The sequence below is a fragment of the Mustela nivalis genome (assembly GCF_964662115.1).
Source record: "Mustela nivalis genome assembly, chromosome: 2".
Taxonomy (NCBI): domain Eukaryota; kingdom Metazoa; phylum Chordata; class Mammalia; order Carnivora; family Mustelidae; genus Mustela; species Mustela nivalis.
The window spans coordinates 100,070,150-100,083,104 of NC_139021.1; the positions used below are offsets into that span (position 1 = coordinate 100,070,150).

Genomic DNA, 12,955 nt, shown 5'->3' on the forward strand with positions numbered 1-12,955 from the left:
AATACTGCGCTGTATGTTAACTACCTGCATTTTTGGACATCCAGAAGAGGAGACTCCTGAGGGCACCTAGGAGACTGAAACGTTCATTTTCCTATCTGCTACTCTGGAAAACTCCTCTGTTTATACGAGATTGTTTCACAAAGTCTCTCCAGGAGTTCTTGGGTGGCTCAGTGGGTTAAGTCATAGATAGTTTAATTAAGTCAAAGATAGTTTCTTATTTAATGACCTTTTGAAAGTTGTAAGAAACCAACATTAAACATTTATTTTTTTACCTTGGCTTCGACACCCCCATCTCTTTTTTCCAGAGTTTCTTGGATTTTCTGACCTCAGGGGATTAATAGTGTTCACAGGAAAACAGAATAACAATGTGGCTTGAGATTTTTAATTTTTAATTTTTCCCACATCAGTTCTGAAAAGGCCATAGTGTTTCCTCCTTTAGGTTACTGGTAAATGTTCAACTCATCTTCTCATGTTTTTAATTTTTCTGTGTCACAGAACCTAAATTGATAATAAATCCAGAAGGAACAATTGTTTACATTCACTCAGTGAAGAGTATCATGTCTAAGCTCAACATCTGTCGGAGCCACACATGGGCATGTAAGTATCTTGTATGTGGCGCTGCGTAGGCAGGTGAATCCAGGAACTGCAAGGCAGGCCAAGTCTCTTCTAACTTCCTTCTTCCTTCCTTCTTCCTCAGCTCTCCCTCCTCGACTCAGAGCAGAAAAGAAACACATCCCAGGTGAGCTTTTTGTTTGTTTATTTCCACTTTGTTTTATTTATTTACTTATTCATTATTTATTTATTCATTTATTTGGGGGGGGGTCTGTGACAGGGTTTTATTTTTAATTTATTTTTAAAAAAATTTTTTCAATTTATTTATTTTCAGCAAAACAGTATTCATTATTTTTTCACCACACCCAGTGCTCCATGCAATCCGTGCCCTCTATAATACCCACCACCTGGTACCCCCACCTCCCACCCCCCCGCCACTTCAAACCCCTCAGATTGTTTTTCAGAGTCCATAGTCTCTCATGATCCATCTCCTCTTCCAATTTACCCCAACTCCCTTCTCCTCTCTAACACCCCTTTTCCTCCATGATATTTGTTATGCTCCACAAATAAGTGAAACCATATGATAGTTGACTCTCTCTGCTTGACTTTTTTCACTCAGCACAATCTCTTCCAGTCCCGTCCATGTTGCTACAAAAGTTGGGTATTCATCCTTTCTGATGGAGGCATAATACTCCATAGTGTATATGGACCACATCTTTTTTATCCACTCATCCGTTGAGGGGCATCTTGGTTCTTTCCACAGTTTGGCGACCGTGGCCCTTGCTGCTATAAACATTGGGGTACAGATGGCCCTTCTTTTCACGACATCTGTATCCTTGGGGTAAATACCCAGGAGTGCAATGGCAGGGTCATAGGGAAGTTCTATTTTTAATTTCATGAGGAATCTCCACACTGTTCTCCAAAGAGGCTGCACCAACTTGCATTCCCACCAACAGTGGAAGAGGGTTCGTTCCCCTTTCTCCACATCCTCTCCAACACATGTTGTTTCCTGTTTTGTTAATTTTGGCTATTCTAACTGGTGTAAGGTGATATCTCAATGGGGTTTTAATTTGGATCTCCCTGAGGGCTAATGATGATGAACATTTTTTCATGTGTCTGATAGCCATTTGTATGTCTTGATTGGAGAAGTGTCTGTTCATATCTTCTTCCCATTTTTTGATATGTTGGCCTGTTTCGTGTGTGTTGAGTTTGAGGAGTTCATTATAGATCCTGGATATCAACCTTTTGTCTGTACTGTCATTTGCAAATATCTTCTCCCATTCCGTGGGTTGCCTCTTTGTTTTTTTGACGGTTTCCTTTGCTGTGCAGAAGCTTTTGATTTTGATGAAGTCCCAAAAGTTTATTTTCGCTTTAGTTTCCTTTGCCTTTGGAGACATATCTTGAAAGAAGTTGCTGTGGCTGATACCGAAGAGATTACTGCCTATGTTCTCCTCTAGGATTCTGATGGATTCCTGTTTCACGTTGAGGTCTTTTATCCATTTTGAGTTTATCTTTGTGTACGGTGTAAGAGAATGGTCGCATTTTATTCTTCTACATATAGCTGTCCAGTTTTCCCAGCACCATTTATTGAAGAGACTGTCTTTTTCCCACTGTATATTTTTTCCTGTTTTGTCGAAGATTAATTGACCATAGGATTGAGGGTCCATAGCTGGGCTCTCTACTCTGTTCCACAGTCTATGTGTCTGTTTTTATGCCAGTACCATGCAGCCTTCCCGTTGAGATCAGGAACAAGACAAGGATTGCCCACTTTCACCACTCTTGTTCAACATAGTATTAGAAGTCCTAGCAATAGCAATCAGACAACAAAGAGAAATAAAAGGTATCCAAATTGGTCATGAAGAAGTCAAACTCTCTCTCTTCGCAGATGACATGATTCTTTATATGGAAAACCCAAAAGACTCCACCCCCAAACTACTAGAACTCATAGAGCAATTCAGCAATGTGTCAGGATACAAAGTCAATGTGCAGAAATCAGTGGCTTTCTTATACACTAACAATGAAAATACAGAAAGGGAAATTAGAGAATCGATTCCATTTACGATAGCACCAAGAACCATAAGATACCTGGGAATAAACCTAACCAAAGAGGTAAAGGATCTGTACTCGAGGAACTACAGAACACTCATGAAAGAAATTGAAGAAGACACACAATGATGGAAGACCATTCCATGCTCTTGGATCGGAAGAATAAATATTGTTAAAATGTCTATACTGCCTAGAGCAATATATACTTTTAATGCCATTCCGATCAAAATTGCACTGGTATTCCTCAAAGAGCTGGAGCAACGAATCCTAAAATTTGTATGGAATCGGAAGAGAACCCGAATCGCTAAGGAAATGTTGAAACACAAAAATAAAGCTGGGGGCATCACGTTACCTGATTCCACTTTGTTTTAAAATGAGTTTTCTAAAATTTGAAAGGATTCATATTTTTTAAACAAAAAAATAGAGGGGCTCCTGGGTGGCTCAGTGGGTTAAAGCCCCTGCCTTTGGCTCAGGTCATGATCCCAGGGTCCTGGGATAGAGCTCCACATCGAGCTCTCAGATCAGCAGGGAGCCTGCTTCCCTCTCTCTCTGTGCCTGCCTCTCTGCCTACTTGTGATCTCTGTCTGTCAAATGAATAAATAAAATCTTAAAAATAAAACCGAAAAGATAGAAATTGGCAAGAATTACTTGAAGGGAGGTGAATCAAGTATATCAAGCAAATTCAAAGAACAGTTGGTAGAATGAGAAGCAGGACTCTTAATTTCACAGAGTTGTGCAAGTTGTAAAACTTCCTTTGATTTTCCCAATAACAACACTAAAATAGCCTATAATCATATCTGGTAGACACAGCATTGTGCTAGAAGTGTATGGATGCTTTTCAGGGGACCGAACAATTGAGGTCTGAGTGGACAGCCCTCTCATGGTCCTGCTTGATCCAGGAATAGGACTTTGAAGATCTGGTGGAATGGAGGGACCACGCGTCCTCCAGATGACTCTCCCTAAGTGTTTGTGTGTCCGCTTGTTCACATCTCTAGCTTGAATAGCCGCCTGTTCCGGCTTTGGTTTCTGCATTTCTCATTCATATTTCAACTTCATGAATGCATTTTTGCTTCTTCGACATTCAGCTGAGTCAGCTCTGGAAAAGGCTACCTAATTGTAGTCAAATCCAGTTTTTGGCTTTGTCTTACTTGACCATCCTGCAGCATAACCCTCAGTCTCTGTTGTTTCTGACACCTGCCTGCTAGCTTTCCTTTCTTAACTCTGATACATCCCCTTACTGTTCCTCACAAAGTTGTCTTTCCCTTTTGCCCCAGACGTTGCCTCTCCTTGGGTTTGTTGCTCAACCATCCTTGGCTCACTGCTTTTCTTCAGTCTGTGTTTTTCCCTGACTGGTCTTCTCTCTCTCTCTCTCTCTCTCTTTTTAATAAAATACTTCTGAATTAGTAATAACATGGTTAAAGGTTAAGTGATGTTCCCTCTAGGAAGGGTGACATTTTTCATCTCAACTGAGACACTTCCACTGAGAATGAAAGAGGTTCCATAAAGTTATAATGGGACAACTGGCTATATCGGGACAGTCCCAGACAAACTGGAGTTATGGTCCTCCTGCTGTAGATATCTGTATCTAAACAGAACACGGATTGTTTCTTTGTTATAAGTGCACAGTAATCAAGCATGGACGTTCCATAGTTAGTTAACTGGTTATTATTAGTTATGCACTATTTCAAACCTTTTGCTATTACAAACCATGTTCTAGTGAATGACCTTGTACATATAGGTTTTTTCTATCCGATAAATTCCTAGAAGTGTGCTGCCAGGTCAACGGGTGCATAGAATTGATAACTCGATCATTCAGGATTGTGGTATCATTTTGTGTCACTCCCATCGAAACTGCATCCGTGCTTGTTTGTCCACAGCTTCCCCCATAGAACATGTGCTTCAACTTCTGGAATTTTGGTAGTGGAAAGAGAAACATGGCATTTTATGAAGTTTATCTCTGTAAGCTTCTTAAGTATGAGTGAGGTTAAGTATTTTTTCATGTATCTGAAAGGTGTATTTACGTTTCTGTGAACCCTCTGTTCATATTTTGCCCATTTTGCTCTTAGGTTTGTGGCTTTTTTTGTTTTTCTTCTTTTTGAATGTCTAGCTCTTTTAGATTAGCGATACTAGTGCTTGTCCATTATATGGGTTGTAAACTATTATTTTATGGGATGTGATTTGTCTTTTGATAGTTGACCCTGGTGTTTTCTCCCCCATGCAGGTATTTTGTTTCAGAATGCCACCTTTCACTTTGTCGTTTGTTTAGGCTCCCCTTGGCTGTGACAATTTCTCAGACTTTCCTTGTTGTTGTTGTTGTTTTTTTTTAAATATCTTTTCTTTTTTTTTTTTTTTAAGATTTTATTTATTTACTTGACAGAGAGAGATCACAGGTAGGCAGAGAGGCAGGCAGAGAGAGAGAAGGAAGCAGGCTCCCTGGTGAGCAAAGAGCTCGATGCGTGGCCCGATACCGGGACGCTGAGATCGTGACCCAAGCCGAAGGCAGTGGCTTAACCCACTGAGCCACCCAGGCGCCCCGACTGCCCTCGTTTTTGATAACCTGGGCAGTTTTGAGGAGTACAGTTAGGTGTTTTGTAGAATGCCCCTCAATTGGGAATTCTCTGCTGTTGTTTTCATGATTAGACTGAGGTTACGAGTTTCTTGGAGGAAGACCACAGAGATAAAATGTCCTTTGGTCTTATCATATCAAGGGTTAGTGCTCTGGACATGACTTATTACTTTGTTTTCTCTGTCCTCATGCTGTACTCCTCGGAAGGAAGTGGGCAGTTACACTATACCACTTACACTATACCTCCTTCCTGTTGGAGTAGCTACACAATTATGTACATAAATTATCAGGAATTCTGCACAGGAGAATTTTCTGTTCTTTCCTATTTACTAATCCATTTATATCAGCACGAATTCATGGGTAGTTATTTTATATTTTGGTTCTAGTACAATGATACCTTGTTCCTTTGGTTGCTCAAGTTGTTCCAGGTTGGTTAGTAAAGCATCTTCTAGTGGCACCTGGGTGGCTGAGTTGGTTGTGTGTCTGACTCTTGATTTTAGCTCAGGTCATGATCTCAGGGTCCTGGGATCCAGCCCCACGTTGAGCTCTTTGCTTAATGTGGGGCCTGCTTGAAATTCTCTCTCTCAGGGTTCCTGGGTGGCTCAGTGGGTAAAAACCTCTGCCTTCGGCTCATGTCGTCATCCCGGGATCATGGGATCGAGCCCCACATCGGCCTCTCTGCTCAGCAGGGAGCCTGCTTCCCCCTCTCTCTCTGCCGGCCTCTCTGACTACTTGTGATCTCTGCCTATCAAATAAATAAATAAATAAATAAATAAATAAAGAGAAATTCTCTCTCTCCCTGTGTTCCTCCCTGCTGCTTATGCTTTCTCTCCTTTTCCTACTTTCTCAAAAACAAGTAAATAAATTTTTTAAAAAGCACATCCTGATGGTTCCTGTGTCTATTGACATACCCGGTTATTGTTTGAGTATTTCTACCTTACTCTGTGGCAGTAGATTTTCCAGGTACATCTTATGTCTTTCCTGCCGTAGAATTAGCCATTTTTTCCCCCTAAGTAGTTCTGGTTCTTTTCATTGGAGCATAGTATGAGAAATCAAGATTGGGGAACTAGTTGTGTCTGTTGTGACTGTTAAGTCATTGCTCAAAGACACTCTCAGCTAACTGAACAGGGAATATGTGTATACTCACTCATGTATATACACGTGTCTATAAATATTTTAGTATGTCACCATCTGTATCTATAGTAAGCTAAGTATTCACACTGTTGTAAGCATTACCAGATGGAATATTCTAACCTTCTCTCCTTGCTTGTCTGTAATCTCCTGCACTAACAGTGAGAATCCAGCTGACATCGGAATTTCATTTATTTGATAGTTCAATTTTAGAATACACATACATGATTTCAGAGTGGTTAACCCATGGATGCTTGATTCTCCCAGTTTGGGACCATTTGAATTAAGGTGCTAGAAATATTCACATGTAGGTTTTAAAACATAAGTTTTCAAAAACACAGGGTGTGAAATTGCTGTGTTGGTTATGTATGTATGTATGTATGTATGTATGTTTACCTTCGCAAGAAATTGCCAAACTATTTCTACAAAGTTGCTGTATCAGTTTTTGTTCCTACCAACTACGAATCAGAATCTTGTTGTTCTGATTCTGGACCTGAAATTGGCACTGTCATTATTTTTGATGTAACCATTCCAGTACCTGTGTCATGGTGTCTGCATATTCCCACTGAGGTGATGTGGAGCATCGATCTGTTTGTGTATTTATTTGCTATCCTGATATCTTTGGTGAAGAGTTTGTTCAAATCTTTTGCATATTTTTCATTTGGTCATTTCTTTTCTTATTATTGAGTCATTAAGAGCTCTTTTGTGATGTTGGACACAAAGCCTTTATTAGATATCTGTGTTCCAAATATTTTCTCCCTGTCTGTGCCTTATCCTTTCATTTTCTTAAAAATGTCTTTCCCAGAGCAGAAGACTTTATTTTAAATAATATCCAACGCATGCTTTTCCCCGTGGACTGTGCTTTTGCTGTTGAATCTAAAAACCCATCACCCAAACCAGTGTCCTAGAGATTTTTCTCCTGTATTCTTTATTCTTGTATTTTTACATTTAGATCTCTGATTCATTTTTATTTTTTATTTTTTTTAAGATTTTATTTCTTTATTTGACAGAGAGAAATCACAAGTAGACGGAGAGGCAGGCAGAGTGAGAGGAAGGGAAGCAGGCTCCCTGCTGAGCAGAGAGCCCGATGCGGGACTCGATCCCAGGACCCTGAGATCATGACCTGAGCCGAAGGCAGCGGCTTAACCTACTGAGCCACCCAGGTGCCCTCTGATTCATTTTTAGTTAATACTTGTGTAAGGTCTGTGTCTAGTTTCATTTCTTTTGCATGAGTGTTCAGTTGTTCGAGCACCATTTGTTGAAAGACTATTTTTTCTCCTTTTATTCCCTTTGTGCCTTTGTCAAAAAATGTTTGACTTTATTTTGGTAGCTCTATTCCTGGTCCTTGTAATCTGTTCTGTTGATCTGTGTGTCTGTCTCATCACTAACACACTGTCTTGGTGGCTAGTAGCTTTATAGTTAGTCTCAAGACCAGGTGATGTGAATTCTCATTTTTCCTCCACGTTGTGTTGGCTATTCTGTTTTTTTAAAACTTTTTAAAAAGATGTTATTTATTTGGCAGAGAGAGCACAAAGAGCGGATGTCACAGGCAGAGAGGGCAGAGGGAGAAGCAGGCTCCCCTCTGAGCAAGGAGCCTGACTCGGGACTTCATCCCAGGACTGTGGGATCATGACCTGAGCTGAAGGCAAATGCTCAACCACCTGAGCCACCCAGGTGTCCAGTGTGTTGGCTCTTCTAGATCTTTTGCCTTTCTGTGTAAACTTCAGAATCTTCTTGTCATTATCTGCAAAAGAACTGTGAGGTTTTATTTGGATTTCATTGAATTTATCGATTAAGTTGGAAAGAATTGACGTCTTAGCCATATTGAGTCTTGCTTCCGATGAATACGAGCTCTATCTCCATGTATTTAGATCTTTGATTTCTTCCATCAGTTTTGTCTTCCTGTATATATGTATTGTGTTAGGTTTTATACTTGAGTACCCTTTTTAGGGGTGTATTGTAAATAGTAGTTTTTTCATTTGAAAATTTGGAATTCAGTTCTTTATTCAGATATAGGAAAATAGTTGACTTTTTTATATTGACCTTGTATCCTATGATGTTTTGGTATTTCCTCATTACTTCCAATAGTTTTTTTTTTCTTTTTATAAGATATTTGAGGTTTTCTACATAGACAATAATATTGACTTCAGATAGAGTTTTGTCTTTCTTTTCAAATGACACACCCTCATTGTCTCATGCCCTCTTTCCACCCACCTTCCCTCTAGCAATCACCAGTTTGTTCTCTATATTTGTGAGTCTCTTTTTTTGGGTCTCTTTTATGCTTTGTTTTGTTTCTTAACTTTCACATATGATTGAAATCATAGGATATTTGTCTTTCTTTGACCTATTTCATTTAGTAGTGTACCCTCTAGATTTATCCATGTTGCTGCAAATGTTAAGATTTCATTCTTTTCTCTGGCCAAGTACTAGTCTATTAGATATCTCTATATATCTCTATATACACCACGTCATTTTTATCCACTCATCTGTTGACGGGCTCTTCCATATCTTGCCTACTGTTAATAGTGCTGCAATATAAACGTATCTTTTCAAATGTTTTCATTTTGTTTGAGTAAATACCCAGTAATGGAATTACTGGAACATATGACAGTTCTATTTTTAAATTTTTGCGGATCCCCCACATTGTTTTCCATAATGGCTGCACCAGTTTTCATCCCCAGCATCAGTACACAAGGTTCCTTTTTCTTCACATTATCACCAACTCTTGTTCTTTCTTGTTCTTTTTCTGCAGGCAGAGTCCCAGGCTGGCAGGAGAAGTGGGCGTGGTCACTGGGACAGCCCTCCGAAATGGGTGAGGTGACCTTTCAAACTCTGGGGTGGTGAAGGGTTCCTCACATCAGAGCAGCACGCGGGCCATAACGTAGGCGGGTTTTAATGGACCCATCAGACAACCTATGCAAGACCTGAGGACGAGTGAAATGCGCTGCCTGGAATGGAGGTTGTGTTGTCTTCTGGGGCTTCTGTCCCCAGGGGATATTCAGCCCAGTGAGGTGGGGGCAGAGGGGCAGGTTATTTGGGGCCGATGTGCCTTGCTTCGGGGGCGACCCTGTGTTTGAGCAGGAAGGCGGGGGCTGCAGTTGGATCTGGCATCTGGGCCCACATTGGTCACCACGGTGGTTGGGTTGAGGGGAGCACAGGGCTGGCTGGCTGGAGTCTGTAGCCCGTCAACTGCCTTTTGACGGCCTGTACCCAGGGCCCGGGGCACCTGGGCACAGCCAGAGTCCCAGGGCCCAGGCAGATGCTTATAGGAAAGGACTGGAGCCAGGGAGGGAGGGAGGGAGGGAGGCAGCCGGCCAGGTCACCAGCGTGCTCAAGCCTGACTCTCTGCTCTGTGCTTTATTGGAGGGTTGGCGTTTATCAGGGCAAAATGCGCACAGTGTGAACTCTGCCATAGCCACGACCCTGAAGTGGAAGGGTTGTTGTGGAAGAGGAAGGTAGTCAGTCGTGGTTTTTTGTTGTTGTTGTTGTTGAGTACCAGGGCGCATGAGAGGCATGTCTTAGCAAGGAAAGACCAGAGGCCCTTATCAGCCTCATGGAACTCCTGGCAGGCAATTCGCCAAGCATGCTTTAGGGGAAGGCCTTCCAGCAGCAATGCTAAGACTTTGACAGATGGCGGGGCCCGGTGGTTTTGGCCTCCTTGAACCTGCACTCCCTGCTGGGACGGAGGGGCCTGCTTCCGTCATGGGTGACTCTGTGTCTCCCCACGTGCGGGTCCTGAGACCTCGACTGAATGCTCTCCTTGTTTTTACAGGTGGTGCTTCGAGGCTCAGGGGACGTGGCCTGCTGGGCAGCATCCAAAGCGTCTGGCCTCTGTCTCTTCAGTGCAGGTGGAAGTGCAGCACGTCCAGGAGTGTGACCACTGTCATCTCCCTGGTGCACGTGCATCGCAGTGGTAAGTTGTCTTGGTTCTGAACCTCCCACCTGGGTTGAGATTCAGGCCTTGACTTGGGTGTCTTTCGTGCCGGCTTCTGTCTTTCTTCCGGAGGCAAAGAGAGCCTCTTCTTGTCGATTAACATGGAGATGTACCGTTAACCAGAATGTCTAGAGTCGGCTGCTTGGGGAAGATGACTTAGTGGCACATGTGGAGAAGGTTCTGCAAGTCCCTGCCCCACACAAGACTTCTGAACTCCAGGTTGCCCCTTTTAGCAGAGTCCTGAGTTATTGCAGCCTGACCTTATAAATAGATATTCTCTTGATGATCGACTTTCTGCCCACCCTTGCTTTATTGGGCCATTCATCTAGAGCAAAGAATCCCAGGCATCTCCTCGTGTTTTTTTTTTTTTTTTTTTTTTTGCAGCGGAGTGGGTGTTGCAGGGGATGAGAGCGACCCTTCAGCAGGCTCCACATGCCTTCCATAGCCTGACACGGGGCTCAGTCCCATAACCCTGATAACTTAACCTGACCCAAAGCCAAAAGCTGGTCCCTTAACTGAAAGAACTTCGCAGGCATTCCTGGACAGGCTTTGTCTTTATGGAAGGGACTGTAAGAACGCCTTCCTGTTCAAAATCTACTGAATCGGGGAGTATTTCCACATCTGCAGTGGTTGTACACCCTCTCAGGCCCAGAGATAAGTAGCTCTTCTTGGTGGTGGAGAAAAACCTTTGGCTTCCATGTTCTCATAGACAGGGAGGAAGCCCTCATTGCCTGAGGCTGAACTGTGGAGGTTTTGGTGCCCTGTCTTCCAGAAGAGCATCTTTGTAAAAGATGAAATTAATTTGCCAGCCCCCGGGTGGCGCAGTTGGGTAAGCATCTGCCCTTGGCTGAGGTCAGGATCCCTGGATCCTGGGGGATCAAGCCCTGTATTGGGCACCTTTCTTTCTCTTCTCCGCTGCCGGACCCCGGGTGTTCTTGCTCCCTCGCTAGCTCTGTCGATCTCCAGTAAGTGAAGTAGATATATTTCTAAGCATGCAATTATTTTTTAAATCCTTTGCGCTTTGTGAGGACAATATTAGTAGAATTAAGGACACATGAGAGGTAGATCACAAACCATGTGTTTTTTGAATCTTGTGGCCATTCATCCTTGCGATCTATATACATCGATAGGTTCATGTTTTTGTGAACATACTTCTATCACCTTGTGTTCTGAGACTCTGAGTTCCCCCTCGACTTGATGTTCTCATGGATCCCAGGCAGTGTTACTTCCCGTGATCCCACTTCCTACCAAGGGACAGTACCTGTGTCTGTTGTGAGAGCTCCTGAAGGAGAAATCCCCTGTTCTTACTTGGCATTTTGTGCACGGTTGTGAGACGCCGCCTGTTTGGTGAGACTGGCCTTTATGGAAGTACTCCTGGATCAGAGCAGGTGTGCTTGATTTCTAGCTATTGGTTACTGGAATAGCGCATTCCGCATCCCTCAGAATGGGGCCCCGTTATATGTGTTTGCAGTGTCTGAGTTTGTATCTCAGAGTCACCCCGAGGAATTCCTTAGGAGGTAGTTGCCCAGTGATTCTCTGATGGGAGTGTCCAGGGAAGAATTTCCCTTCCTTGTGTTGGGATCAGTGATTCCTCGGTGTGAGGGTGTCATTGCTGGCTAGGGAAGAAGGGATAGCTGAGCCCATTCCTTTGCTCATCAGACCGGGAGGATTTTCCTGTGTGCGAATCCTCTCCGGTCCTTCCTGGGTTGGCTCCGTGAGGAATGGGATTCCCATATGGGATGTCCTCGGCATTCAGCCACAGCCATGATGCAGGGCGTCCCAGGGGTGTCTGCACCTTCGCTCCCGTGTGAGGGGTGAAGCACACTCTGAGATGGTAGCGGGAGCCTCAGGCATGAACCCCACCTGAAGCTTCTTCCACCAGGATATCGCGCTAGTGGCTCTCCCCATGTGAGTTCTCTGGTGTTGGGAAAGGGTCCACTTCTGGGTGAAGGCTCTGCCTCAGTGACGGGAGACAAGGGTTTGTACTGTGTGGTTTCTGTGGCGGTGAGCAAGGTGGGCGCGGCGCTCTGGGTACAGGCGGGGCCCCAGTGGTGACAGACACAGGTTTCTCCGCTCTGAGTTGTCTGGTGTCTCCATATGTGAGAGCTGTAACCAACGGCTCTTCCACATTGACCGCATTTGTTGGGGTTGCCGCCGATGTGGATCCTCGGATGCTGGCTAAGGGTGTGGCTGGCCTAAATGCTTTCCCCTGAAGATGACATTCAACCGGTTTCTGTCTGTGGGAACTTGCCCATGGCCTCGAAGGGATGTATGTTGCTGTGAGCTCTTGTGCAGCAATCCCAGCACATGGCTTCTACCCCGTGTGAGTTCCTGGGCAGGAAGAAGAGCAGAGCTCTCTGAAACAAGGGTCCCCCACCTTCTTTCCATCCGTGAGGGGCGTCTCCAGTGGTCTTACTGTGTACAGAGGTGAGCACTGCCCTGGAGTTGTTCCCCCCATGTGTATCATGTCTCCGTTCCTCGGAAGGGTGAGTTCTCTCGTGTCTCCCGAGCTTAGAGCCCCGACTAAAGGCTCTCCCACACTGGGTAGATGGGTGTGCTGCGATCCAGGATGAACGAGCTCTGATGTCCCTGGCACCAGGGACCCATGGCTGAAGGCTCTTCCACATTGTCAGCAAATACAAGGCTTGTCTTCCCAGGACACAGCACACCTGGTGTGAGTGAGGCACGTGAGACCTCTCCCGTGCTGTGCTCCAGCATTGCCCGGG

At 43.9% G+C, this 12,955-nt stretch overlaps 1 protein-coding gene across 3 annotated transcripts in view; it reads left to right on the top strand.

The window, feature by feature from the left end:
* The window catches only part of LOC309859719 (uncharacterized protein), a 284,862-nt gene that overhangs the window by 64,833 nt on the left and 207,074 nt on the right, over positions 1 to 12,955 (top strand). For all 3 annotated transcript variants that reach the window (XR_014308860.1, XM_082720774.1, XM_082720775.1), the window contains exons 5-8: positions 496 to 597; positions 698 to 739; positions 9,048 to 9,107; positions 10,068 to 10,208. Coding sequence is in view for 2 of the 3 variants with exons in the window: in XM_082720774.1 (XP_082576900.1) it covers positions 496 to 597; positions 698 to 739; positions 9,048 to 9,107; positions 10,068 to 10,208 (345 nt within the window). In the remaining variant the exon portion in view is untranslated. The remainder of the gene's footprint in view (positions 1 to 495; positions 598 to 697; positions 740 to 9,047; positions 9,108 to 10,067; positions 10,209 to 12,955) is intronic.